This window comes from Alternaria atra (genome assembly GCF_907166805.1).
Source record: "Alternaria atra isolate CS162 genome assembly, contig: 25, whole genome shotgun sequence".
NCBI lineage: Eukaryota > Fungi > Ascomycota > Dothideomycetes > Pleosporales > Pleosporaceae > Alternaria > Alternaria atra.
In genome coordinates, this window is record NW_025091323.1 from 278,847 (window position 1) to 306,799 (window position 27,953).

The 27,953-nt window shown below is 50.5% G+C and overlaps 9 protein-coding genes across 9 annotated transcripts; 3 read left to right on the plus strand and 6 right to left on the minus strand.

Moving 5' to 3' along the window:
• Positions 1–216: 216 nt before the first annotated feature.
• ALTATR162_LOCUS5094 (uncharacterized protein) lies at positions 217–1,260 on the minus strand (the record flags this gene model as incomplete). Its single annotated transcript, XM_043312711.1, has 3 exons — positions 217–911; positions 983–1,117; positions 1,173–1,260. The coding sequence occupies 3 exons, from the start codon at positions 1,258–1,260 to the stop codon at positions 217–219; spliced, it is 918 nt and encodes a 305-aa protein (XP_043168646.1).
• A 1,672-nt stretch (positions 1,261–2,932) lies between these two features.
• ALTATR162_LOCUS5095 (uncharacterized protein) lies at positions 2,933–4,057 on the minus strand (the record flags this gene model as incomplete). Its single annotated transcript, XM_043312712.1, has 3 exons — positions 2,933–2,975; positions 3,028–3,617; positions 3,671–4,057. 3 exons carry the CDS (start codon positions 4,055–4,057, stop codon positions 2,933–2,935), a joined length of 1,020 nt encoding a protein of 339 aa, XP_043168647.1.
• A 645-nt stretch (positions 4,058–4,702) lies between these two features.
• On the minus strand, positions 4,703–6,385 carry ALTATR162_LOCUS5096 (uncharacterized protein; the record flags this gene model as incomplete). Its single annotated transcript, XM_043312713.1, has 3 exons — positions 4,703–4,849; positions 4,908–5,176; positions 5,233–6,385. 3 exons carry the CDS (start codon positions 6,383–6,385, stop codon positions 4,703–4,705), a joined length of 1,569 nt encoding a protein of 522 aa, XP_043168648.1.
• A 587-nt stretch (positions 6,386–6,972) lies between these two features.
• On the plus strand, positions 6,973–8,409 carry ALTATR162_LOCUS5097 (uncharacterized protein; the record flags this gene model as incomplete). The annotated part of the gene is made up of 1 exon (XM_043312714.1): positions 6,973–8,409. The coding sequence occupies one exon, from the start codon at positions 6,973–6,975 to the stop codon at positions 8,407–8,409; it is 1,437 nt and encodes a 478-aa protein (XP_043168649.1).
• A 3,111-nt stretch (positions 8,410–11,520) lies between these two features.
• Positions 11,521–13,404, minus strand: ALTATR162_LOCUS5098 (uncharacterized protein; the record flags this gene model as incomplete). The annotated part of the gene is made up of 3 exons (XM_043312715.1): positions 11,521–11,706; positions 11,760–11,781; positions 13,358–13,404. The coding sequence occupies 3 exons, from the start codon at positions 13,402–13,404 to the stop codon at positions 11,521–11,523; spliced, it is 255 nt and encodes an 84-aa protein (XP_043168650.1).
• A 467-nt stretch (positions 13,405–13,871) lies between these two features.
• On the plus strand, positions 13,872–14,448 carry ALTATR162_LOCUS5099 (uncharacterized protein; the record flags this gene model as incomplete). The annotated part of the gene is made up of 2 exons (XM_043312716.1): positions 13,872–13,998; positions 14,057–14,448. The coding sequence occupies 2 exons, from the start codon at positions 13,872–13,874 to the stop codon at positions 14,446–14,448; spliced, it is 519 nt and encodes a 172-aa protein (XP_043168651.1).
• A 2,808-nt stretch (positions 14,449–17,256) lies between these two features.
• Positions 17,257–19,473, minus strand: ALTATR162_LOCUS5100 (uncharacterized protein; the record flags this gene model as incomplete). Its single annotated transcript, XM_043312717.1, has 1 exon — positions 17,257–19,473. The coding sequence occupies one exon, from the start codon at positions 19,471–19,473 to the stop codon at positions 17,257–17,259; it is 2,217 nt and encodes a 738-aa protein (XP_043168652.1).
• Positions 19,474–20,641: 1,168 nt separating this feature from the next.
• ALTATR162_LOCUS5101 (uncharacterized protein) lies at positions 20,642–21,598 on the plus strand (the record flags this gene model as incomplete). The annotated part of the gene is made up of 1 exon (XM_043312718.1): positions 20,642–21,598. One exon carries the CDS (start codon positions 20,642–20,644, stop codon positions 21,596–21,598), a length of 957 nt encoding a protein of 318 aa, XP_043168653.1.
• Positions 21,599–21,659: 61 nt separating this feature from the next.
• Positions 21,660–24,946, minus strand: ALTATR162_LOCUS5102 (uncharacterized protein; the record flags this gene model as incomplete). Its single annotated transcript, XM_043312719.1, has 6 exons — positions 21,660–22,915; positions 23,075–23,098; positions 23,151–23,568; positions 23,785–24,163; positions 24,215–24,717; positions 24,770–24,946. 6 exons carry the CDS (start codon positions 24,944–24,946, stop codon positions 21,660–21,662), a joined length of 2,757 nt encoding a protein of 918 aa, XP_043168654.1.
• Positions 24,947–27,953: the final 3,007 nt, after the last annotated feature.

The window sequence follows — 27,953 nt, forward strand, 5'->3', positions numbered from 1 at the left end:
CATTACTCATGATGCGTTCCTATAAAGTTTGCTGTGAGGTTTCGTTACTATGCTCAAGCAACATTCGTTCCGCTTCTTCCCATACTCATCATCGTCCACGTTATGCTCAACACATCAACACATCACTGACCATACAGAGTAGAGAAAGCACAATATATACATTAACGATTATTCCCGTTCGTTGATATCATAAACTTCGTTTTGAACCTCCCCTCATCAAACCTTGATCTCAATCCCTTCCTGTCCCTCACACGAACTAATCGCCCCAAAATACCATAAATGCGCATCGATATCGACACCGAAGTCACCTTCGTTTCCCTTCAAGTTCAGATTGCCCGTCAGCACATTGACATCCGCGCTTCCGGGCTGGACATCGTTCCCACTAGTAACATAGTATTCCGGGGAGATATGCCTGTAACCCAGTAGCGCGGGGGGTAACTTGGGCACTGGATCATTCTTGTGGGTCACGCGGTACGTCTGCCCTTTGCCCGTCGCAGTGATGTAGTCGGATACGCCTGCCAGACCGATTTTGGGCGCACCATAGGTATACAAATCCACACTCATCCCCGTGCTCCTCAGATACCCCGCCGCAAGACTAGCCAGCGCGCCACCAAGGGAATGTCCCGTCGCCACAATCTTATAGCTTGGATACTGCTTTCTCGCTGTGTCTAGCGCCTTCAACACGGGCTTTTGTGCCTCGAGCCACGAGTTCCAGAAACCGAGCGACGAAGAACATGTTGCGCAGATTGTAGTGGGCAAAACGGGGAACTGCACATTAGTGATCCAGTTGCGCACACTCCGGCTGCCTCGGAATGAGATTACGATGAGTTTGTTGGTAGTGTCGGTTGCGACGAAGCCGGTTACATCGGAGGCTATGCTGTTTTCAAATTCGGAGAGGGTGGTTGTGTTGGCTGGAGAGGGGGAGGGAGGAAGTTAGTATTTGGTCCACGTGTATCGTGCGTTTTGTATAGTCATAACTTACCGGCTTCTACGCGGGCACAGTTTCCTTGTGGACAGGTGACCTTCGTGTTGGGGCTGTTGTTGTTGCCGAGACAGTAGGCTGCGGCGGAGTATTGGGAGAAGAATTCCAGTTGGGAGAGGATGCCGGAAGAGACAGCTGGGAGGGTGGGGTTAGTTGAAGCTGGTATGGATGGTGGTATGAGGTCAAATACCTCTGCTGTTAAGTTCTACTGGTGCTGCAGTGACAGAGTGAACTGCACCGAGCAGCAAGGCGCTTAGGCGGAGGATGGAAGATGCCATGTTATCTTGATTGGGTGTATCGGAACTGTCAAGTGGACTGGGATACAGTAAAGAATGCACCGACAACGAGCAAACAACGACTCAATAGGAGCGACTGCAGAGGGGCGAGTATACCACACACGACCTGACCTGGAACTTATTCATGGGCCCGCCACGACGCTCTATATACTAAATCCCATCTTCACTCTTACTAACTCCCACTAACACCCAGTTCTTCTAAGTCCAGCCCAACCCAGCGGCTGAGTTAACCCCCAGCGGTCAAAGTCAAAAGGAAATCGGTTGTAGCGGGTGCCATCCTGGTCCTGGTCATGATCGGCACCCACACTAAAGCTACGGGAACCGGGGTGTAGATGGCGCTTGTCAAGGGGTGTCTGTGTGTCACAAAACGTGGCTTTACTAAGATTAGAAAGTTCGCCGCTGGCTCGAGGCTTGACTGGGTGTACGCTACAGGAAGCTACACAGATGAAACCACTCAACCTCGAGATCTGCTCTACGTGAATTCCATCTCGGAATGCACTGTGTATGCCGCCTGTGTCAGCAAACGCTCACCTCTTCGATGCTGCATCCCCACAATATGACCGCCGCGTCAACTGCCACCTATGCGAGATGGTCAGTTGTCGTCGTTCGGCGCTGTGGTTGTTCGGCGTCTTTTTGTGCACGCGACGAACGCATGATCCCGCACACTACCGCATGCAGTGTGCATGAAGAGCGCGTTTACCCGTTTAGTCGTCTCTTATCCAATAGAGTGAACTACCGAGGCAGGATGTTCTGACATGAGCAGTAGACGTTGAAGCAGTGGGATATTCCTCCATTTCCTCCCTCTTACTGGAAAGGTTCGTTTGTATCGCCTGACGGCCGTTACAGGATCTCTCAGCTGTTGGCTCATTCTGGCTGTTTGCATGACTGGTTTTTCAGTGGGTGGGCTGACATGCGCACGGCGTAGCTTGGGCACGAGATGCGATATACATCGTGATTGATGGGGTAGCCCACTGGCTGTAAGTTGCGGGGTAAAACAGTGACGTAGTCGCTACATACGCCCCAGGATCTACTTCAGGCAGGTACCTACCACAATAAACAACAAAAACCACGGAGCAGACCAGAAGTTGTTTGTGCCCCGAACATTATGGTGTCGTGGAAGCAAGAAACCTCGGTGTTATGGCCTATTTCGCCTAGTGCAGACCACACATGCGGGGTGCGCAAAAGACCCGATAATTGTAATGGCGGGCTAAATGCACCCCAAGAAATGGCGTTCCTGGGTGTCAGCGGCTAACGTATATCTCCGAATCCTTCACCCGTCACAAAAAGTCGCGTGCTGGCATCCGCATTCCGCACGGTCAGCTGTCCACGGACATGCATGAGAAAGAAGACAAGTATTTTCGTGAGTATTCCTACTTTGGTACCTAGGCAAAATCTTTCATTTCCACCGAACGCGATAGATCGGGGCTAGGCGATTAAAGTACAGAACTCCGTTCGCTACTTGAGTCGTGATGTCGTGGGGAAAGAACGCGAAATCGCAGAGCCACATGGTATCGCAAGACGTGCACGAACAAGGGTTAGACGGCGAATAATCGGCAAAGAAAAATGGGAATCTCAAGCCTCGAAGCGGTATCAAAGGGAGTTGAGGCTCTCAAGCCTAGCCAACTTTGCTACAGCGTTTGACGGCGGCACGGGCCTACTGCGGTGGAACGAAGGGTTTGACGAGCATTTCACTGAATCTGGAACCATTGTTAGTATGTCTGAATCGTGAGTCGGTGTGCAGATACCCACTTCTCGAGCTTCTCCTTGCCCCGCACCTCTTCGACCAACAGTGGCATCTTGACCACGTTGAACTCGTCGTAGAGCTCCTCGATCTGATCCAGGTACTTCTTCTGCATCTTCCGTCGCGCGTTGCACTGCTCGCAAGGGTTGTCTTGTTTGGGGAACAGCAACTGGTTAACGACGATGGAATGCGTGTCAATCTCGTAGCTGTTGAGTTCCTGGATCATTCTCTCCGTCTCGTACAGACTCAAGAACTCGGGAATGCAGACACACACAAAGGTAGTGAGGTCGGCGTCCTTGAACTGGCCATTGACTTCTCCAATCGTCTCCCGCAGGTTCTCCATCTTCTCCACCAGCTCATCCATGTTTTGTCCGTTGGGTAATCTGCCGGATGCGCCGAGGAAGGAGTTGAGCATGGGACCGAATTGGCGGGAGAGTTGGGACACTTTAGAGAGAGCCTTCTCCATGACGGTGGGGAACTGCAGGAAGCGGAGCGTGTGGCCCGTGGGCGCAGTGTCGAAGATGATGACTTCGTACGACATGGACTTTACTTGCTTGAGCACTTCAGCGAAGGACATGGCTTCGTCCACACCGGGAATCTATTGCAAGTAGTCAGTATTTGTGTCATCAGGGCGCGTTATGCCACACATACGCTAAAGGCCAGATCTTGCATCATATTGCCCATACCACCCAAACCAGCCATGGGATCTTGACCCTCCTCCGCGCCGCTTGCCAGCAAATCTTGTATACTGCCATTGGGGTCGATCTCCATAGCGCTGAGGTTGTCGAAGCCGTTTACGAGTCGCGCATCCTTGCCGAATTTCTGGTTGAAGGCATCTGAGAGGTTATGCGCGGGGTCGGTAGAGATGAGGAGGACGGATTTGCGGTGCTTTGCGAGCTGGATTGCGAGGGAGCACGATGTCGTCGTCTTTCCTACACCACCCTTTCCGCCGACGAATATCCACCTGAGCGTCTTCTGGTCGAGGATGGACTGTAGCGTGGGCGCCATGTCGGCGTCGATGAGCGCGGTCGAGGCCATGTTTGCGGTGGTCGGTACGGAGTACTGGGAGAAGTATCGTGTGTCTGTAGTAGTAGCCGTCAGTGGAATCCTTCGCAGCCCAAACATGGCGCATGCTTCCCGAAGCTTCGGAGGGGCAACTGCAAGCGCCCAACTTTCGAACCGGCCCAATTCCGTACTCTTGCTTTTTTAGAGGACTTGGTACACTTACATTTACTAGAAACACAATGTGCCTATAGGTGTGGTGATTGCAGATGGGGAGCGTTGGCTGTATTGTGTATTGTGTATTGTGTATTGTGTATTGTGTATTGTGTATTGCAAGTCGCGCAACAAAGTTGACAGGGTGGGATTGCGGGCAGGCGCGTCATGCGCTAGTGCGTCGCTGCACAGCCACGTATGGCGTCCACCCTAGCGTTCCTATCATCTGCAGCCCCGAAAACACCCTTTTACTGTTCCCCACCAACATAAACTTCAGTCACACTTCAATTCGAATGGAACTACGGGCGGAATCGAGACTTCACACAATTCTATCAACGCATGGAAAACCTCACCCAGGGCACATCGGATCGAATCATCATCCTTGGCCATGTCACGGGTGATATTATTATTACGCCGTCTACATTCGCTCAAACATAGCCAAGCCACATCATGCTTTGCTCATATCTCCTAGATCTGATCTCCGGTCACATCGAAGACCAGCTCACCCTCAAACCAAGTTTTTGTAACAGTAGCATGTTCAAAATCCCCCTTCGTAAGATCTCGATCAACAGCGATGAAACTAGCCGTCTTACCGACGGTAATAGTACCATATTCCTAGAGCAATACCAGTCAGCAGATGACATCAGCGTGCGATTGTCTAGACGATACGTACCATGTCTTTCGCAACAGACCTCGCACCATTGATAGTTAGCATCTCGATAAGACGATCGGCTCCGATCTCCTCAACTAGATGCGAAACCGAGGGAAAAAGAGGCAAACTCATGCCAAAAGCCCAATCACTGCCAATCGTGACGAGGTTTTGCGCTGCCAGCATGCCGGAGAAGTTGAAACCCAGGTTAGGAGGAGGAAAGTTGGTTTTGAAATGCATGGCGGGTGACATCTCGGCTGTGATGTTGAACTCACGGAAACGGGGTATGTCAGCTATGTTCTACGATTAGTGCCTTGTTCCACTACGATGAGATGACAAACTAACTAACCTTGATCAACTGAAACGCAGTGGGCGATTTCGTGACGCGGACCACTTGGATTGCTTTCTCGTAAAGCGGCGATATTGTTCAATGCTTGTCTTACGGCACCAGAACCGGCGGCATGGATTTTGCAGGTCAAGCCCGCCGCATCCCACTTTTGTAAGTTTGATCCAATGTTCTTTTCCAGGATATGCGCCATATCGATGTCGCCGCGCTCGTCGAGGTTGGACACCGTGGGCGAAGGAACGATGGGGTTGCCATCCATCATGATCTTAACGAACCGCGTGTCAACATGCTGACTAGCGTACTCGCGGGCCATGGAAATAATCTCATCCCCGTTCTCGCGCATCTCTCCGGTAAGCCATTCGTTTCTATACAGGATATGCGTTGCATATTCCATTTTGAGCTCTCCTTCCATGTCAAGGCTTTGTAGAGCCTCAAGGAAGAGCCTACCGGAAGCAGCCTCTTGAACTGAAGTTATCCCATTCCGGTGCAGCTCCATTGAGGCTCGCTTCAGCGCTCTCTTCACATGGGTGACAGTCGGTCGCGTAACAGCCATATTTGCCTGACCCATAGCGCTCTGCCCACCCACGGCACCGCTCAGAGAACCGTCCGGTCTGCGGAGAAAGTCTCGTCGATCTGCATCTGGCTCCGACGTGATATCAAATCCTGCTCTCTCCAGACCGAGCGTGTTGAGGTATTTGAGGTGGCCGCCACCGGCGTGTATGAGGACAGGATTATTCGGCCAATCCTGGTCAATCAATTCTCGATCGTAGTCCTCAACCTCGTTCAAGACGCCAATGATCCAGTCGGAGTACGTGTTGTGGAAAGCACAAGCGCCAAACCCTTCTTGCATCCTTGGTTGCAGGTTGCTGCTGTTAGTGGAGTAGTCCATCATGACATCGCTTAGCAGATGCAGACCCGAATGGAATGTATGCACATGGCTGTCATGGACGCCAGGCATCACAAACGAGCCATTCAAGTCGACAGTGATGAGCTGTGAAGACTTGGCCAGCTGAGCGATATCAATAGTCGACCCGATGGCTGCGAACTTGGCTTTGGGGGTGACAATGAAGGCTTCGACCCATGGCTGACTTGTGTCGACAGTGTAGACATTGCCGTTGAGATAGGCAACACTTTCAGCGTTGATGGAGATGTTCATCGTCGTATCAAAACCGAGGATGAGGACGTGATGGATGATTCGTCGTTTGCTATCCCATCATGTCATCTTCACATAGGTATATAAACCATGCATCCTTCCCAACCGCGTTTCGTCCGACTTCCTCCTTTCAAAGGTCAGTTCAAACGACCGAAGAGCGAGCTCCGAGAGCACGCAGTCATGGCGAGAATCTCGGAAGCCGGCACGAGGGTATGTTCCGATCCGATGGACTAGCTATGATCTCATGAGGCCAACACGCATCTTCAAAGGACCGACCTAGTTTGCACAATGCCACAAAACCGCACGGATACGTACGAAGCCTTGGTCAGCCCTTGGATGTTTGTCCGAATGATGATTCATCTTGACTCCTCCTTTGGTCTTTAGTCCGGACGGTGTGACGAGTATACGTACTCAGTGTATGAGTCTAGTGTCGACCGGATCTCATCGGCTGGTACTTTTACATAAAGCCTTTATTTGCAATCGGTAATTGTCATGATATCACCTCATTTCTGGATATCCCACTTTGCACGATAAATTCATTTAAGCTTTTGCATACGTACAGCCGTTCCCTTACACAAAGCATAACAATAATGCCTGGAAAGTACCTCGTTACTGGTGGCCTCGTAGTCACCCTTGACGACTCCCTAGGTGATTTCGAAAACGGCTCGATTCTTATCGAGGATGGTGTCATCAAAGCTGTTGGCAGATCAGAGGACATAACCGCAGATGGCGCCGAAATCATCGACGCCACGGAAGGCGTCGTCATACCTGGCATGGTAGACACTCACCGCCACGCTACCTTGAGTCTCTCACGCGGCATCAGTGTGGACGAAAACGCATGGCCTTTCCTCGTCAACACTTACCACCCTCTGGTACCATCGATTGGGATAGAAGAAGTGAGAACGTCCACTTTAGTCAGTGCTCTCGAAGCTCTGGAAAGCGGAATCACCACGATGAACGAGCCTTCCGAGGCTTTCCCCTCAGCTGAGTATGTAGAGGCGGGACTACAAAGCTTCAGGGAGTCTGGTATCCGGTCTCTGTATTCTTTCGGTATGCATCAAAGTCCATACGGTGACGCCCCGGCAGGAAAAGCTAGTTGGGAGGCCCGCATGCAACATGCCAAAAGGCTGTTCCAGGAGTACGGACAGGACGGACTGGTTCGTGTTGGCCTTCACCTCAGCCAACCTGGTACAGTACCAATGACCTGGTTGCGCGACGAGATAACTTTTGCGCAAGACCAAAGAGTTTTCTGCTGTTCCCATTCCGCATGTATCATGGGTTCTGACTTCTCCCGCGATCTGGACGTGCGAGCAGACATGGGGTGCATGCTTCCTGGGCACCTGTACATCCACTGCCCGAGTCTTACGGATCATGACATGGGTCTGATCGCAAAGACCGGAGGCAAAATCTCATTCGCGACTGATTCGAATATCCAGACGGGTATGGGATACCCGCCTCTGAGAAACGCTCTGGCACACGGCTTGAAGCCCTCTCTCAGCACCGACAGCGCCATGACGGCCCCGACAGACATGTTGTCTACAATGCGACTTCAGTTGCAGGCACAGCGCGGACAGGATCACCATGCCGTTCATCTCACTCGCCAACCCTCATTCAACATGGACTTTGTCACCCGTGACGCTCTTATCTGGGGAACGCGGAATGGCGCGGAAGCTCTTGGCCTAGGCGACAAGATCGGTACTCTCACGCCTGGAAAAAGAGCTGATGTCGTCGTTATTACCAGCAAGCGTAGAATCTCTCCGTCGGTAAACCCTCTCGGCACCGCAATGCTCCAGTCCACGCCTGCTGATGTGGACTTGGTGATGGTCGATGGGAAGATCATGAAGCGTGACGGGCGTTTGGTGGGTGTGGATATGAACAAGATTCGTGCGAGGGCGCGAGAAGATTCGCGGCGTATCATGGAAAATTTGGAGCGTCGGCGTTCGGGGTCGGTCATGCAAAAGGGCGAAGATCTTGTTCCGATGTTGGAGAAGGTACAACGAGCTTGTTTTGGTGATGTTTATACTTGAGAAAATAACACGCTAGACAATGTGCATAGGTCTAGTAACTCGGGCACACAGCCGGCTGCGGCTATACCACCCTACCGCGGTCGCGATAGATTAGAGCATGAAATGTAACTCGTGAATATACATTTGTTGACGGGGGTATTCTGAAGGTGAGTAGTAGGCTCTGAAAGAGTTGAATTCCTGGTAGAGAGATTTCATTGGAGAGGCATGGGCTACAGTGTAAAGCCTTGCTGGATCAGAGCGTCACCGAGCGCCTTTGGGGATGTTTCTGAACAGCGAATACTCGTTGAGGTTGTCTGACGTTTCTACTAAAGAACGGAAAGCGGCTTGTGGGAGGTTCTACTTTGCGTGGGAATCAGCCTTTCGAACAAGCAGATTGTTTTCGCGAGGTTCCAATGTACAAACGCTCCTTTCCCCAGCAGTAGTAACATTCTTCTCAAAGGAAGGCACGTTGTTAGGTGACAAATCGAGATCAGAGCGACAGATCCACCAGATCACACGCATCCCGGTACTTGCGCTCCGACGTGCATCTTTGCAGGACTTCAGTATCGAAGAGCGGATAGTATGGACCAGAAGCGCTAAACAATACACAAAGAAGACGAGGTGTATTCATCACTGGGCACCTCCAACACTAGTGTTTCGCCGATGTATGGTGAAGAGAAAGAAAGCGCGTTTCGACGGTTACGGAAAAGGATTCATCCATCGCCGCACGGAGGACACAATAAGTTCCTTATGGAGTCACTACGATTTGACCAAACTTACACATGCCTGACCACCATCAGAAACGCTCACTCTGAGACCTGTACATGTGTCTCGAACACCTCCAAGTACTTCGACTGGTTCGACACCGACAAGCTGAGAGAACACCATGGTTTTCTTTGTATCAAGGGAAAGAGTCGATATTAATGAAGTTTATCCTTGATCATACTCGGAAGACGATACCAGAAAAGGTTGTGATGTCCTTCTTCTTCACCGGGCGGAGCGAGAGTATAGAGCAGTTCAAGAACTGGGGTATACCGCTCACCATTCTTGCCACTCCTCGAACAGTTGCCAGCACCTCATGGCGTGCTCGACTATATCCCACTGTCGGAATCTCACTTCAATAAGTATCAATGGGAACCCAAAACATTGAGAATCCTGTTTAAATCAGCCATACGAAATCTTGAGAACGCCTCTGTAGTATGCTCTATCGATGCTTTAGACGAATCCGATGAAGAGCAGATTCAGGATATGGTACGGCTCTTCGTACGAATAAGCAATGGAGTTCGTGCTATGTGTTCGCTGGATCCTTTTCGCAAAGCAACCTTTGGCCCCAGAAGAGCTGTATTCAACTTGGCAAGTCTGATTGAACTTTGTTGGGTCCCCCTTCGTACCTTAAAGTCGAGATCGGACGCTGGGATCCTTTCCTCTTCGCACTCATCGCTTGTGGGAGAAATGACGCTGCTCAGGTATGTATGGAACGCCTTCAAGCCGGGTACATATCCGAGGAATGTCCTGAGGGACTTGACAAGCATGGTAGTATTAAACCCTGGTTCAGTTACACGACATCCAACGGCATCATATCCAATACGGTGGCCCTTGGAGATAAACGGGTGCTTTCGCTCCTACTCGACTTGAGCAGGTTCCCAGTCAATCTACCAGGTTTGGAAGGGAGGACTTCGTCATTGTAGGCTTCTAAGAACGGATACGTGGCTCTAGTCAAATTGCTGCTTGACAAAGAGGGTGTCAACGTTAATAGCAAAAACTTTAACTACCAAACGCCATTACATATAGCCGCAGCAACAGACCAATGTGCTGCAATAAAGCTACTGCTAAAAAAAAAGCGCAATAGATGCAGACAGCAAGGAAAATGTCGGTCAAACGCCGCTATTTCGAGCGGCACAGAATGGACGTGGGGCGGCAGTACTCATGCTGCTTAATACTAGAAAAGTAGACGTGAACGGACAGCACTATTGTAGGCGGCACATCTTAGGCACAGTGTAGTGGTGTCTTCGCTGCTCGGAACTTCCAAAGTCAAATTTGACCATGAAGATGAGAACGGGTATAACGCGCTATCGCGCACATTATTGCCAGGTTATGATGAAGTGGTCGAGCAGCTGCGGCGGTACAATGATGTTAATAGTGATGGTGCTAGATAGAATCGCTAGTTACAGTCTGGTATTCCATTGTCAAATTTAACTCTCCAAGAGTGCGATCGGAAAAGAGATGCGCAGGTCAGAAAGATGATAGAAATGTGCAATGATGGATCAGATGCCCAATAAATAGAGGCGGTGAACCGACACACATACAACAGTGCCGACGCATCGTTAACGACGCACACCAGATGCTGACTCGCGATTTGGATCGAACCGGAACATACAATTTCGAGAAGGACGTTACACAACATCATTCTAGCCAAGCCTATATGAAGGTCATCGCAACGATTCCATAGTAATTGTTCCATGATATTCGATTGCATGTAATCTTATTTACATCCCGTCTATGATCTATAGCAAGACCACTTATCCCATCCCCCAGCACAATAAGCATACGCATTAGAACCATACTGCACCCTGCATGCCCGAGAAAGATCGACAGAGAGGGAAACTCGGGTCTCCATCCAAATACGTCGCAACGCCAGTCATTGCATGTATTCCCACGTCGAGCAGCATAAGCGCCAACACCCACCTGTTCGTCACATGCCCGTTCAATGTCGATGCCGCCTAGTCGCTCGCCAGCTGCTGCAGCGGCTGCTGCAGGCGCGATGAGGGCTGCTGGAGCGGCAACTCCTGGTGCGGCAAGGAGGCCGAAGCTAATGATTGCGCTGAGGATAGTGGTGTGGGTGACCATGATGGTGGCTGTCTTGTTGGTGTAAATTCAGTAACCGGAAGGAGGAGTAGAGATACTCATATGTTGTGAATTGAGCTGAAGAAAGGATCTTGATACTGTCACATACCTAGGTACTTGAGGATGACTGGTGAGAACAGTAGATAGTGTCAAGGTCTCTAAATTTAGTACAGGCGTGTTGCGTGCTCGTGAATTAGTTGGGGATGGAGGGGAGGTATGCAGGGTGAAAAAAAAAGCTGTTTTTATAGCAACTTGCTCATGCTTAAGCACGTGCCGTCGCGTAGGTCTTCATCGCATAGCTCCATTGTCAGCTACGTCAACGCCGTTGGCCAGGTCATCTTGCTTGTGGGCTAAACTTTTAGGAGCTGCGAAGGAGCTGGTATGTGTAAGGTCGTTTATGCTGCCGTGCGGCGCAGCTCGGTGGAGTCGATTTACTGGCAAGGGCCACAAGCCTGTGTGGCGAGGCTGTTGAAGCTAGGTAGATGTTGTGGTTAGTAGTATCGATATAGAGCTGTTTGGTTACCTACGCACAGTTTTAGTGTCAACAGACTGTTGAGCCGTAACAGAGGTAAATGTAGAATAGAGGGAATTGAGGTTAGACCCCACGAAGGATTCGGTTGCGGAGTTATGTCAAAGCCGACCACACAGGGATTATGTATATTGAGCCTAGTCTTGATTCCTTGCAATTGGCTTATTGATCTGTGGGCCACTAATTAGCAAACGTACATAAAAGATGCTCTCTACAGCTTCGTCCAGTGTTTACGATCAAAAGAGAGTGTATGTCTTGCGTAATTTTCCAGCATTCTAGCTCACCGTATATAAGGCCATCGCACGGAGTTATTAGTAATAAGGTTCATGTTACCGACAACATTTGTCCTCCAGCGGTCTGGGTTACCTAAACCCAAATGTGCGACATTGTTCAACCCCAAAGCCCCTCATCAACGATAGGCTGATCTGCGCTTGAAACCTCAAGAAGCTGCTTGACAGTCCAGAGCTTGTAAATATATCCCGGCACAGTATTTTTGTGTTCGAGAGGTCCGCCCTTTATTATATGATCTGCGAAGCTCGCTTCATTCTACTAGTGTACCTATGCCATCCCTTCCTCGAGCTGCAGTAGAAAATCAAATGGTACAACCAGGACGCCCACCGTAATTACTACACCGGTTCGACAAGCCCGACCGATTGATCTAACATCAGTGCACTGCGCCCTCCACATCGGTGAGCGATACTCTAGCCTATCATCAACATCGAAGCTGACCAATGGTCTCGAAGAGCCGCTGAGATCTTGTGTGCATACTCTAAATGTGCAAGACACATCTGAAAAGTCGCTTTCTGAAACAGAAAGTCGGGTTATTGTTTGATAAATCGTCGCGTCAGTAAACGTGCTCTTCTTGATAAAATCTCGAGGGAAATGGTGCATCGTTTGAGCAGGCAGTCTACTCGCACGAGAAACCAGCTACAATTCGTCTCAAGTTTCAAACTTCTCTCTAGAATCTTGTGTGACTGGCATAGCCTCGTGCTGTCGCATAGATTTATAAATATTTCTTTCTTTTCGATCATCCATACCAACAACCTGCGATTAGAGACACTGCGAGCTACCTATGCCAAACAATCATACACTTCTATTGTCGTATTCCTAACTGTGTACATCGTTCCAGTATGACTGCTCATGTAGCCATCGAAACAGCCGTTGGCCTAACAATCAACGTTCTGGCACTGGTTTTCGCGATCGTTCAATCCGTATTCAGCTGGCAATGTTTAGTAGCTTTGAAGACCAAGCAACGCGCTGATATCGCATTGATGCATCGAGCGAGAGGCGATGATGCGGTGGACTTAAAGGTCGGTGAGACTCTTAGAACGAGTACCTAGTAAAGGTAAGCCTTCGAAGGAGATCCAGATGATTCGGGAGAATGCTGACAACGGCAGGGTCGAACTAGCTCATTGGCATTGCAATTTAAACCAGCAGGCTAGAATTGTTGTACCTGGGTTCGGCGGTCATCGCTAGACATATCGTATAGCAACATTGTTTGGAGATAGTCTGTCGAGCGTCGAGGACTTCGTTTGAACCGCGATGGAATGAAGACAGCGAGCGGAAAAAGAAGAAGGGTGATTTAGCTAAACTGACCTCGGAAAGAAGGCGGTGAGGTAACGCATGTACTTCGCTTCCGACATACTCGCAATTTGCTCGCTAAGTGCGGACTACCGAACTGCGACGTAACAAGATGAACGATTCAAAATTGACATACTGGTCAACCACCATATAATGACTTTGGTGCTTGGATTTGAGCAACTTGTTGTTCGGAGGTCCGAACGTATCTAAATGTGAACCCCTACTAACCAGCCAATCACCGCCTAGTGAAAGCCGCTGACGGACCTCCCGAGATGCGCCCGCCGCACGCGAACTAGTCGCGTGTTGTTCAACCCCCCGCGGCACACCTCTACGAGGTCCGGAGTCGATGACGACACAGTGTAAGCCGAAGATGTTTGCGGCGTTGCACAGGGCACGAGGCGTTCGGCTCTCCGCTGCAATTGCGGCACACACAATCCAACAACGTGCGACGTGAAATACCACTTCTTCTGTCTACCCATCGCCCAGTCAGATCATCCCCAATTGCAATTCTTCGTTACATAGCATCAAGATGAGCCACCCAACACATCCCGCAACGGTGCATTTCCCGATTACAACCACCCTACTGACGGGTGGTCTGGATGCGGTGTATTTTCTCTCGAAATATGCACCGACCTCCAGCGCCGTGGCCTCAGCCTGTACGTCTATATCCCCGATCCTCTATCCGTATAGTCACATGTGGTTAACACTCCCCAGTCAAAACACTAGACATCGCCATCAACCCTTCCATCTTCCCTGTCCTATCCTACTACACCACGATCCTCACGCTTCTCTTCTCCGCCCCGGCCGTCGCGACCGGCATGTACGAATTCATCCCTCTCGTCAAGCGCGACGGCTTGAAGTCGAAGAAAGCACAAGTTGGCGCGCTACACGCTGTCATCAATGATGTCACGGTTATTGGTGCGGCGTTCAATTGGTGGACGCGCAGGAGCAACCCGGGCATGGTGCCGAGTGATACCAACATCTTGATCAGCAGTGTCATTGCGCTGCCAGCGACTATGTTCGCGGCGTACTTGGGTGGCAGTCTGGTGTATGTTTATGGTATGGGCTTCAGAGGAGGACAAGCAAAGGCGAAGAAGGCGCAATAGATACGAGGAACGTGATACGTGGCTAGTTGTGTCACAGTCAAGAAGCAAGAAATGGCCATGGGGTCCTAGTTTATCGGAACTCTATTCTATGTGCCGACTTGGGCTTGTAAGGACCAAAGGAACAGGTAGAGGGAATGAGGAGCCGAGAGGGCAAGAGCAAGAGATAAGAGGATGTGAAAGGGTGTGCGAAGTAAAAGGAAAAGATAAAAGAAAAGGCATCCTCGCGCCAACAGCGTATAGTTCGTCCCCACTCAATTCTCTTTCCGCAGCTCGACGTGACTTGAACGATCAGGAGCTTTGTGTGTTCCCTTGATCGCGAAGCGCTGAGCAAAATATTCTCCTATATAAGGTCAATGTCCAAGTCGGCCGGCAACGCCGTATCGTAGGCCTCTTCCTGTTAACGTTGGTAGGGTCGTCCGGTTGTGGTCACATTCGTGGTGGTGATTGGCAATGGCCCTGGAAGTTGAGTTGGGGGTCGACAACCACTAGGATGCGGGGTAAGAACCGTGTGCTATCGGATGTGTGTACTCAGTCGTATCAGCCTGGGCTGCGTAAGGAAAGGTCGTTAGAGTGTTCAGGCGTGGAACAACTGAGGCTGAAGAATCGCTCGTCCAGAACCCGAATGCACTGTCACCAGGAATTCTTCCTTCGTTGATGATGTCGGCATACCCTTCTCGATCGACCATCGTCGAACTGTACAGGCTAATGGCCCGCATGTTCGGCGTACTTCCTGAGTGTGATGGTCGATCGATAATGGTTTCGTGTATCGTGAGACTCGAAGCAGCTAGTAGAGGGCGATGACTGACAGCACGTGCCGGAAAGGATGTTTTGTATGTGCGCACATGCGTGTCGATGATATGATCAATCAAGAGCCTCTTGCTGGCAAAATATTCATCGCAGGCGGGGCAGTAAGGTTGGGATACCATCAAACCAAGCGCGCTAGGATGATCCCTTTCCAGGTGGTTTTCCATGAAGCCCTTCTTTATGTATCTCGTTTTGGAGCACCGGCAGTCTTCTGCGAAGGCGCAGTTCACTATGAGTGAGCTCACAGTTTGTCGCCTACGTACACTCGGTCGGGACGACATGATGTAGATCACGTATAGTCCGTATTCGTGAAGAGTGAAGTGGAATTAAAGTTTGAACAAATTGAAAAAGTGTGAAAGTGTCCAAGAAACAATAGCAAATGAACGTTGAATTGATCGAATGATGACAATAAATATCGTACGTAAGATTTCTGTGACACGGGAAATAGTTACATTAGAAGCCGCACAGAGCATTTATACTTATAGTAAACAGCTCAAAGACCTCAGACCGGGTCTTCAGATCATGCAAGTCATTGAGTCGCGCGGCAAGAGAAGCGATCAATTCGTTGACTAGCGTTGACGAAACTGCAATGTTCGAAAGTTAGAAGCGGCAGTCTTTCCTGTGCAGGTTGCCAATCGAAAGTCTGCAGATAACGTTGAAGAGAAGAAAGAAGGCAAACTTGCAGGTCGGGTCTTTTATGTATCCCTGACGCCGGACCATTTAGTCTGTCAGCTGAGGGAAAGAGTTTGCTCATAGAATCTCTTGGCCGCTCCTATTCGCTGTGCGGCCTGCGAATGATGCACGTACGGAGCACGACAACCGAGTAGGATGCAGTCTGAAGACGGGACTGGGGTACAGTTCCAGACGTGGACAAGCGCATGGCTTCGCTGTCTCGTGTGCAGTGTGCCATAGGACAGAGTGCCCAAAATTCTAGCTTTGCACAGCTGTAGCGACAAATTTGTGGCTTGTGGCTTTGAGATCAACGTTGCGATCCCGACGACCACGTCCAAAATGCTGTACCATCTAACAGTGCAGCATTGCAGCGCTGTGATATTACTGCATCAATTTTCCCAGACTCAGAAAATCCCATCTTATGGCTTTCAGTAAGTTAGCAGATCATTGTCATAGAGTGACAGACTGCATGATGTTTTCGTTGCACTAAATGCCTATCGTAAAACGGCCTTAGAAGACTTCGAGATCCAACCGTTTTGTCTTAGTACGACCGATTTCGAAAGTAGGTTAGTTCGATCTGAATCACTAACTAGCGTACAAGAAACGCGAATGTACAGGACTTGAGTGCATTCACCATAAGAGTGGGCCACAATCATCGAGCACACCGATTTGTCGCACTCTCGTTGTCAAAACAGATGTGGCAGATGCGGCGCCTCAAACCTCTTTCCTCCTTCTCATCCATCTTATCATCAAGGCATCTTGGGTAAACTCTTGCATGTTGATTTTGCACCATGAGCTGCGCCCACACAAATCCCACGGTTTGCACCAGTGACGTCAACGCGAATAACATCGTTGCATCGCTCACAACGCGGTCTCCATCACCATCGCATCAGCGACTCTTTTGTTTAGATATTGGAGACCTCGTCAACCCAACTGCAGAGGTATGTTTTGCGATCTACATTGAGAAAGTCGATTGCCATCTCGGCTTGGACCAATCTCCGCGACTAGGGTGCGGAGCAGGCGACATAGAGTTGCAAGAGCAGGTAGTCTTGAATGATTAGAGCGCCGATTGCATCTTTTCTATGCCCTCGTTGGGATAACGGAAATCTTTGACTAGGCTCTGGAGCGTGATGGTGGGCGCCCTTACATCCAAGTTGCATCTATTATTTCGCGGTGACGAGCTGGTGAAGGAGATTGGGACGGCGTCATTGCGTTAGTTCATTATATTTTATAATTTTAATGTTGAAATCAGACGATCAGTCTGAATGAAGAAGTATATGTTTCGTGATAAGTGTGTCGCACATCGCCGAGCCCTTTCATTCTGATGTATTGTTACAGCCCAAATTCCAGAACTACCTGATCATTGGTGCCTTGGTGGCATCGGTGAGTTTTTCCCTCCGCTTCACCTCTCAAAGTTTGCTCCATCAAGAAACTCATTTGGACATCGCTCAACAGTTGGCAGCGCTGGAGCTCAAGAAGATCACTCAAGTGGCAGTGGAAGCACATCGTCATGTCATTGAGCGATGCCTGCTGCCTACTCAGCGCACTTGTGCCAAAACTGCTCGTAGTCGTAGCGCCGTTACCTGTGCGTTGCACGGAAGGCGTGCGTAGCTCTGGTAAAAGTATGACTGCAAAGCCAGATATCAGCCATTTCCCGTTGGGTTTCTCTCCGGGATTGAAACGGAGGATGACAGCATTGTTCGCGTCAGTGATACCTGAGAACATGCAGATGCGGTCACCCGATGCTATCTCATATGATCCCGGGCCTCCTCCACAAGCCAGTCCGGTGATACCGTTTGTACCAACGAAGGACGTATACCGTGCGTATCGCTGATCGGTATTGCGCCGGGCTAACTTAGTCCTAGCAGCCGTGTATAGTGCAGCAGCGTCGTCCGTAATACTCCGGGAGATGATCCTGCGTACAACCCTACTGCCACCGTCGCCAGGCCGTGAGCTGGCACTGGCATCCCGCCCTGGCTCACCGATCGCTCGGGAGAGACCACCAATCACAAGATCCGCTGACGCTTCGATCATTGCTTGTCGCACTTTCTCAGTTGGACCAGGATTTCCGTATTCCACGTGGGGGTCAGCAAAGCTCAGTAATGTTTGAGCGTCTCCTTTGGCGATATAGTCGCCGAGATCCTGGATGTCTTGGGCCGAGAAGGATCTTGGATGCATGTTTGATCGGATCGTTGTCCAAGATGCCTTCCACGTTCCGCGCTGGAAAGCCTCATCATGATCTACAAACTCACCGACTTCAGTGATTGTACTAATGAACGAAATGGAGGCTGTTACACAGGGCGTAGCAGCTAGGGTGTAAAGATGTGGCTGGAGATCTGGGCACAGCTTCAGGATATGCTGTGCGAGCGTCTCACGTGAGACAGCTAGCGCTTGCATAAGGAATGTCAAGAAACGGTAGTCGTCTGCATCGCCTCTTCTGGAATCTTCGTGGCATTGGTTGCGAAGCACATCGACTAAAAGCTCGACAGGCGATTTGTTGTAGTCCGGCACGATCTTCTCTCCACGGCCAGTCGATGCAACTCCCAAGAATCCGTAGACCCTATCGTACACTACAGAGCTCTCCGATGTTGCAAAGTCTTGCAAGAGATCACGCAAGCGAAACGTGGATTTTAGAGTCTTGCTGTTGCGGCGACCCAGCACCTCTCTCCTGTAATGCTTCGTGCGCTTGAAATCCTTCCGGTGTTTGAACAATTTGTAGCCACGACTTGTGTAGATCAAGTTCGTTGGAGAGGCCACTGGTGTTGACGCAAGGCCATTGCGCCAGATGCTTTCGACTGTCGCAGCATCTACCTGGAGGTCGCCACACCATATTTCGACGGACTGTGCCAAAACAAACTCCTGAACCACCCATACTCGACTCCAATACGGTTTGTTGAGGACATCAGCAAGAGCGGTGTGAAACTCTTCTATTCTGAGGAGGTCTGGATGGCGCGCAAGCATGAAAGCCAACTCCTCGGATCCCTGTTGAAGGCCGAGCCAGACTATGACAGACTGTGCTCCGGTGTATACATCTCGCATGAGAGATACTTGATGATTGCGTTCAGGTATGTTATTTTGGTCGATTGCGATGGCATCAATCCATAATGGTAAGGCCTTGGCTGGATCTTTCTCACAACACTGTCGAAGGTACTGCTTCCTGCGGTACTGCTGTATGAAACTCCACAAACCCACCCCTACCGCAAATTTGGATCCTTGAATGTTAATGTATTTCTTCTCGCCCTCTTTAGGATCCCACGTATACGAAAGCGCGATGAAGGGTGGCTTATCGTCCAAGTCACAAACGGACAGAGTCGCCTGTATAGGTTCGTATTCCGGCGCTGGTGATATTTCCAGAAGCCTAACACTCTTCTTTCTTGGGTCTAGGGAGTCATATTGTAACAAAGGTAAGGCTCCCAATGGGTCATCCTGATCGGGTGTTGCGGGGGGACTAGCGGGCGCGGTAGACTTGCGCCTCAACTTTTGGAGTCGAAATGGTTCAACGAAGGTCTTCTTGAGTATGCTCTGGGTTGACCAGTCCGATGTAGCCATAATACCCTGGTGTGCACAAGTGCGGCGGTGTAGCGATGAAAGCCTTGATGAAGCTCATCAGTAGCAAGGCTGAGATGGGGGAAGAACGTGGCGCCAAAAAACGTGTTTTGTCCAGGCCATCGTCAAAGGTTGCACCCTTCACTGTAGCTCGTCCCAATAGGAAGGGAATCTGAAGCTTCCTAGCGAATTGACGGCGATGTGGCTTGCGAACCGGTGTTCAGCTGACCGTTCTCTGATGCCAGAGGTTCGTCCAATGTACGGGGACAAGATTGTTCAGCTCGGCTAACTAACCCGTGGGGGCCAAAAGCCAACTTTGGAATTCAGCCCCCAAATGTCCTGATCTGTCATCACCTTTCACGATGGTGTGCCCGGGCAAGCGGGATTACGACTGACTTTATTGCCACTACAAGCATGGCTTATGTGCCATCTGCGTGGCTCGTTGCGCAGATCTACTGCATTAACAGTGCCTATCAGCGGAATGAATTCCGAAGTCGCATCAACCTCCAGTTAACATGATCTCGCCTCGGCAACCTCGTTACCTTCGCGTCATCAGAACCCGCCAAGCTCTCTGTCTTTGCAATCATGTCGATGCGTATTTACAACAACACTCCTCTCAACATCAATAGTTTGCTTTCAGATATAAGTCAATACAACGTTGAACACACACTCGACGCCACGATTCGCGATAGCAAGGCCAACACCAAGCACTCGCCCGCATCACAAGATCACACGCCTTTGGCAGTCTTCTTCCCTCGAAACACAAAGGAAACATCAATCATCTTAAAAGCTTGTAATGAGAGATGTATAGCCGTGACACCTTTTTCGGGCGGCACGAGCTTCGGCGGCGCGCTTGCGGCTACGAAAGGAGGGATTTGTATAAGTTTCGAGCGTATGAAGAGTACCGTCGCGGTACATGAAGATGATCTAGATGCTGTTGTTCAGCCGGGGTTAGGTTGGGTGGAGTTGAATGAAGATTTGAAAGAAAGAGGGTTATTCTTTCCTGTTGATCCTGCGCCGGGAGCCAAGATAGGTGGCATGGTATGTTCGGCCTCCTTGTCTTCTATACTTCCCTCTCGTATAGGTTTCTGTAATTGGAGTGCAATGTTTACTAACTAAAGAGAAGATAGCAATGTCCTGTTCTGGAACAAACGCTTACCACTACGGCACCATGAAGGAAAACGTCATTTCCCTCACTTGCGTGCTGGCCTCTGGCGCTATAATCAAAACACATAATCGACCCCGGAAATCTTCCGCTGGATACGATCTCACGCATCTCGTCATCGGATCGGAGGGTACGCTTGCGCTCGTAACGGAGGTCGTGTTGCGTCTCGCGCCTCTACCAAGGAACCTTCACGTCGGACTAGCAACTTTCAACACGTTCCAAGAAGGTGTCCAGGTTGTTGTCTCGCTCCAGAAACTAGGCCATCGGCTTGAAGCGTTGGAGCTGGCAGATGGACCGCAGATGCAGTGTGTTAACGTCTCTGGGCTAGCACCAAAACGAACGTTCAAAGAGGTGCCAACACTATTTTTCAAGATCGCAGGTCCGTCAGTTCATATTGTGCAAGAGCAGGTTTCTACCATGCAAGAGCTATGCAAAACGAATGGTGCGTCTAGCGTCGAGATTACGTATCAACAAGACGAGATGGATGTCATCTGGGGAGCACGGAAATGCATGGGCACGGCCCTTCTTGCCATGAAGCAAGATCCCACAGACCTCTTCTTGCATAGTGATTGCGCAGTTCCCATCTCGAACCTCTCTCGCCTCGTCGCTGGAACCCAGCATCTCATCACCCAGGCCTCATCTGCTCATCAAGCATCTTGGTTCTGTGCTAATGTAGGCCATATTGGAGATGGCAACGTCCATTCTAGCATCGTTTGCCCACAACAACATTACGATGCTGCAATGAATGCGCTCCTGGATGTTGCTAGACTAGCATTGAAGTTAGAGGGGACAGTTACAGGGGAGCATGGCGTTGGACTGAAGCTGAGAGACGCGCTGGTTGAGGAGGTGGGAAGTGAAGGTGTAGAAATGATGAGGGGCATCAAGAGGGCGTTGGATCCGAAGGGTATCCTGAATCCGGACAAGGTTTTTAGACTGGATGAAGGGAGCACGTCGAAGCTTTGAGCTCACCTAATGTAGGAGAATAATGTAGTAGGATTGTATACAAGCTGTACCAAGGTGATCCTCACAGCTTTGCCGTGCCCTTGGGGTCGCCAGTAGCGCCAGCTGTCTTGAGCGCATTCCACAACTTCAGACCCTCGTCTAGTCTAATGTCTTCTTCGATGGCGACGTGGCCGTCACTTTTCAAAGTCCTCAGCTGCATCGCATTCTGTGTACCCCATACCATGTCTCCTCTCTTCAGAAACCTGCTCAACGGTTCGTGAAATACCTTCGATGCGATTTTTTTCTCCTCTGCAGTCAGATCACTACCGTTGCCCCAAAACCATATCGCCATGTCGGACCCATGACTAGCACCATAGTGTTTGGGCAACTCTTTGTCAACGCATTGCGCTCGCCACTCGATGCGGTATCTGTGGATGAGATCTCCCGCACCATGCTTTACCAACGCATTTACCATCCCACGACGCAGTGCGTGAATCTGCACGTCAGCGTAGATATGACCGAAGGCTGCCTGCCAGCTCGTGTACCTTGACGGCAGCTTGCGATTTGGAAAATAATGCGACATCAACACCTTGCATGCCTCGCGAGGATAGTCAGCTTCAAGGCGGTACAGCATGTTGTCGAAACCTGGTTTAGGTGGTCGCCAAAGACCATAGACAAAATGCTCGTCGCTGCATTCGCCAATGATAAGCTTGATGTTGCGACGCTTCATGCGCTCTGCGTAGGCGCCATTTGACAGCTCTTCGAGAAGACCATGCCGCACAAACGACCCATCCGTGACTGCGCGAAACTGGTGATGCTTAATCTTATTGCTCGCTTCCACGACCGCGCGCGGGCTTAACGCGCGGAGTTTTGCCAACTTCTCAGCTGGCGACATGTCTGAATCGAAATCCAAAGCCTTCAAAAGTTCGTCGAACTGATCTTGCGCCTCAGCCAAACCCTTTGGTTGCATACCTGGGCCATTTGACAGCATCAACGCCCTCTTCACAATAGTCTTATCGTCGGGCAATCCGAGATCGTACGACAGCTGATGGAAAACAGAATGCGAACCTGCCGAGTATCCGCCGATGGTGATGTTCGAGGCGTTCCCGCCAAAGTAGCTAACATTCTCATACGTCCATTGCAAAGCCATTCGCTGATCCCAGAAGCCGAGATTGACGCCAAAATCCGGACATGAATCAATAATCTCCTGTGATGCAAGAAACCCGAATACATTTAGGCGGTAGGCGGGAGCGACGACGATGCATTGGGTGGGGGATTCGCTGAATAGCGCACGGAGATCGAGACCGTTCGGGCTACCCCATTGCAGGAACCCGCCATCTAGTGGAGCTTAGCGCAGATCTACCACGTGGTTCCAGAGTTAATATATCATGCCAATGTGCGCCACACTATACGCCGAAGATGAGCCAGGAAGTTGTTTGCCGTGAAACGGCGAAACCAAGCACTAAAAGGGTGACGAGCTGGAAATGATTTACTTACGAATCCAGAATAGCACCGGCCAACCTACCCGAGTCAGCGATCACTTTTATTAAGGCTGGTAGAGTCAGTCACATACCTTCCGCTGGCGATTCACCAGCTGGAATCCAAACATTGGTCTGTAAGCAATCTTCGTCCCATGCAGGTTCGTCAAGAACTTCTGTATTGGACCCTGGCTGTGGGCAAAATCCACAGCCGCCTGCGTATCGCCCAGGGTTCGCTTTCGTTCCGTAGCGGTAACACGGTGGTAGCGACCGCGGCTTCTGGAAGCGAAAGGGGCCGACGGGTGGGAGGGCATACGGAACGCCTCCAAAATAGTGGCACTGTGCTTGGCTGTCGCCGTCGATATAGGTAAGACCTTCCGCGAAGCCGCGGAACTGAAGATCGCGATGATATGGTTTGGATGACTTCGACATGTTGATGGGAGGAGGTCGAGGTGCAGGTGAGGCTTGTTGATCAATGATCGATGTACCTCGGCTAGGTGTGGGGTGCAGCCCCTGGTGCAGATTATGGAATGACGACCGTGAGCGCGCGACCATGTTCGTCCATACTCTTCAACGGCACGGAATTAAACCAAAGGGACGGGTGATAGAGAGTTTTTCAAGTCATTAATTCATTATCATTACTATTTACGCTTCTGTATGACGAAGCGTTCAAACCCAGGCGCTATAACGCCGCGACGCTATACTCTTGCTATCAGCCGTCACACTCACGTGTGTGGTTTTCATAATCGCTTGATCAGACCCTTTCCTCTCACTGATGACCTCATCGCTTGGCAGTATACCGAGCTCACTGTCGTCATCTGTCTCATTCTTCCGCTTCGATGACTTCCCACTCATTTGAGGCCCCGTTACTTGAAGCGCATAGCTTTGTCTTGATCCCTTCCCTGATCCTCCTGTGATACTGGTAGGAATAACTTTGCGAAGAAGGTTCTCGAACGTCTTACGAAGCGGTGGAAGACTGGCTGTGAAGACGCCAACGAAGACTTCAGCGATTGCGAAAACGCTGAGGTTGACGGCTGTGTAGGTAGGGTCGGGCGACTCGTTCAAGGATTTCATCTCGTAGAGTTTCAGTGCGGAGATGGTGGTTGTGCTGAGGAGTCTTAGTGATGCAGTCAAGAGACACAGCGAGGGGAAGACTTACATGAGACCGCACAGAAACACTGCGCGAACACCCCAGATTGTTCGCTTGGGAAGCTGCACCCTCGCAATGTAGATGAGCGGAGCCATGGTGTAGAGCAAGTCTGTCAATATGTTGACTGCAGCGCCAGAGTATCCGGAGACGACTCGTGGTGTCGCACTCCAGCAGGATCCGGGCTTAGTGCCAGACACGTCCCAATGCTTCGTGTATGGTGTGCATTCGCCGAATAGGATGACTGTAGGAAAGACGAAGTTGACGAGAAGATGGATAACGACTGAAGCCCATATAACGATCCGGAAGGTTCTTGAAAAGTCCAACATGAAGATGTAGGCGCAGACACTCAGCTTGACCAAGGCCATGCCATAGAGATTGAGCAATTGACCCAACCATAGGTAGTAGAGGTATGTTTCCAGGTTTTCGGGTGTCAATATGGGATCCCAGATGTGCCTGCCACCTCCGACCTCTGCCATCCTGTAGCAGCATGCTGCGCCCGCTACGGCTATGACCTGAAGCTTGGTCAGTATAGTATTTGCGGCACCGGCCCCATCGCTAACTTACTTGCCCCGTCCATAAGAGATGATCTGTCAATAGAAAGTAGTTCCTGTTCCTCCAATTTATGCCCAAACGAAGCACAACGAATATCGAACTGAAAATGATCAAGGTGATGATGGGTATCTTGAGCGCATTTGAGCGGTCGTCCAAAGGAAGTCCTTCCGGGGTTGTGGGCACGCCCATGGCGGATGTGAGAATACAAAAGGAAAGAGGCAAGGAAAGATAAAGATGTCCAATGGAAGTAGCTGAGCCAAAGGGTACTCCTCGGACTGGACTACTGCAAATATCCCACGTTGCGATGTTATGCAGGTTCTTGTACAAAGCACGGGACGGATGGACGTGCTGTTATATTTGCTCTGTTAATGTTCTCCAGACAGCCAGCCATTAACAGCGGAGTGACCGACCGACGTCAAACTCAGCCAATCCCGTAAGACGCGACAAGACATGCAGGAGGCGTTTGAAGTCTATCCACACGACTGTGCGTTGCGCACGAGCGCACATCATCGCGGTACGACGTTAGTCAGAATGCGTTCGTGCCCGGGCGCCAGGCCCAGATTTCCACTGATCATCTTGCAGGAGGCTGCCGAGCCGCGAGGCTCTGTAGATCGAACACGGCCCTCTTTTTCCTCTTGCTTGAGCTCAGTAACACTCAAAGGCTGAATATCGGGGGACCTTCCATAGCCATTTGCAATTTAGCTGCTAGAAACAACCCAACCAAACTTTTGCAATACTGCTAATTCGCAGCGCCGACATTAGGTTCATCGTAGGATATGGCCAAAGCGAGCAAGCACGACATCTGTCACTCGGTTAGCCGTCGTGGGATGGACTAAAGCGTTGTGGTTCGCGCCGTTGCACGAGGTTTGAGCTCAGGGTGGCGTGGATTCCTGGACGTCAGCTTCGAAACGGCCCTGTCGTCTAGCCTGGCTGGCGTCCATATTCACGATGGCGCAGTCAATAAGAACGCAAAATAGAGTGAGATCCGATGCGTTTCAGCGCAGAATATGCTTCCCGCAGGACCCTGTCGAACCACAAAAGCCGTCAGGCAAATTCCCCTCCACGAGATGTTATGGCCAGTGGGCGAGCCGAACGGGTATAACAGCCCGCCGGAATTGTTACTCGCTCTTCGCTACCGCAATAATTCTAGTATGTCCGCAACAGAAAAGGGTGCCACGCGACGTAGCTATGAGCGCGAAGTTAGGATAGTCGCCAGTTTTCGACCGTCGTAAGGCTAGGGTTCAGATGCGGAGTCGAACTATACCTGTTTTGGCCACCTCCGGGCGCCATCGATAATCTAGACGATGGACTTTCTCCTGTAAACTTAAACACTCGTACACTAAAGTCAAATAATTGATCTAACAGGGACCCACAGGAGCGCGAGAGGAAGGTGACGACGTTGGAGATTTTCACCGAAGCATGGCTATTGCAGCTTGACAGCCGTGGCCCCTGCATTCCCGTGGTTGCCTTGCCATCACGACGCCGTCGGTCTCGCCCCCTCTACTACATAACCTACGCGACAAAGGACTGCACCATGCAGGGAAAACTTCCTCATCTTCACGGTCGTGTGGCGTGCGTCATGCGATGAATGCACGTGGTTCCTGCAGACGGGAGCTGATAGTCGACGCCACAACAGTTGCGCTTCCCTGATATCGATGTCTGCAGCTCCGAGGCAGTCGATAAGCGTCCACCATGACAGGATCATAGCTCTTGCCATTTTTGATCGACTACTGGTATATGCTTTCCAGCAAGGTTTGTGGATCTCGTTCTAACCGCGCGAAATCGATCCAAGCAACCGGGTGACACGCTATATCGAGCACCGCAGGGTCTGCTAACTTTGGGGACCGATTGCCTCACAAGGCTATGCACTCACACGATGCCCAGCAGATAGTATTGAGCTGCTCTGCTTTACCGAAATCCGCCTGTTCGCAAGCGAGAAGGCTTCCGTAGCTTCGCGTACTCAGGGGTGGCCCAATTGCGAACTACCTGAGCACCGAGTCAGCCATGGTATAAACCTTCGACGATCCTTAGTCTTAGATTTCGTCACCCTCCTCGGACCCTCACCCTTGCGCCATTCATTTGGTGCTCATACACTCGTTCTGTCCATAATTTCTAATATGTCTTTCCTTCTTTCGGGCATCTTCTACCTTGCATCTTTTGTGCCACGCATATTGGATCCATCAGCTCCAGGTAGCAACAACGGCGAAATAGATGTTGGAGGGCAGTCTTTTGATTACATTGTCGTTGGTGGCGGGTTAACTGGCTTGACAGTGGCCAATCGTCTGAGCGAGGATTCGAGCCGTGAGTATTGAACTTAAGGGTTCGATTCACTATCTAACCTCCTCAGGCACTGTTCTTGTTATCGAAAACGGGTTTGTTGTCGACGATGTGACCACCCAAGTACCTAGCTTCGCCAACAGTGTCAATGCGAATCTTATGTACGACATTACGTCGGCATACGATGCTAACACAGGCGGCACACATCCTGTCTGGGTAGGCAACGTCGTTGGCGGTGGGTCAGTGGTCAACGGTATGGCATTTGACCGAGCATCCGCTGCTGACTATAATGCCTGGGAGCAACTTGGTAATAGTGGCTGGAACTTCAACAGTCTGTTATACTACTTCAAGAAATCGACCACGTTTACGCCACCAACCGCATCCAATATCAAAGAGTTTGGTACTACATACGACGCGTCCTACTATGGTACCAACGGTCCGATCCAAGCATCGTTCCCCAACTTCGAGTACCAAGACACGAAAACCATTTGGGCAGCATATAAGCGGGAAGGTGTACCTTTGCCAAAGGAACATGCTTCTGGAAATGCAGTGGGCGCTTACTGGATACCCACTGCTTTGCGTCCCAAGACGCAAACGCGGTCTCATGCGAAGAACGAATATTACGACCCTGTCAAGACCCGTAGAAACCTCTTTCTCGTTACTGGAAAGACCGTCAACGAGATTCTATTCAACAAAGGACTATTTACGGGGTACACGGCTAACGGCGTTCAATACCGATCGCGAACGGACGGCTCGGTCAAGCAAGTCTACGCAAAACGCGAGGTCGTAATGGCCGCCGGCTCCATTTTCACACCCCAGCTACTTCAACTCAGCGGCATAGGTCCAAGAAACGTTCTCAGAGCTGCCGGTGTAAACGTAAAGAAAGACATGCCCGCCGTCGGCGCAAACATGCAAGACC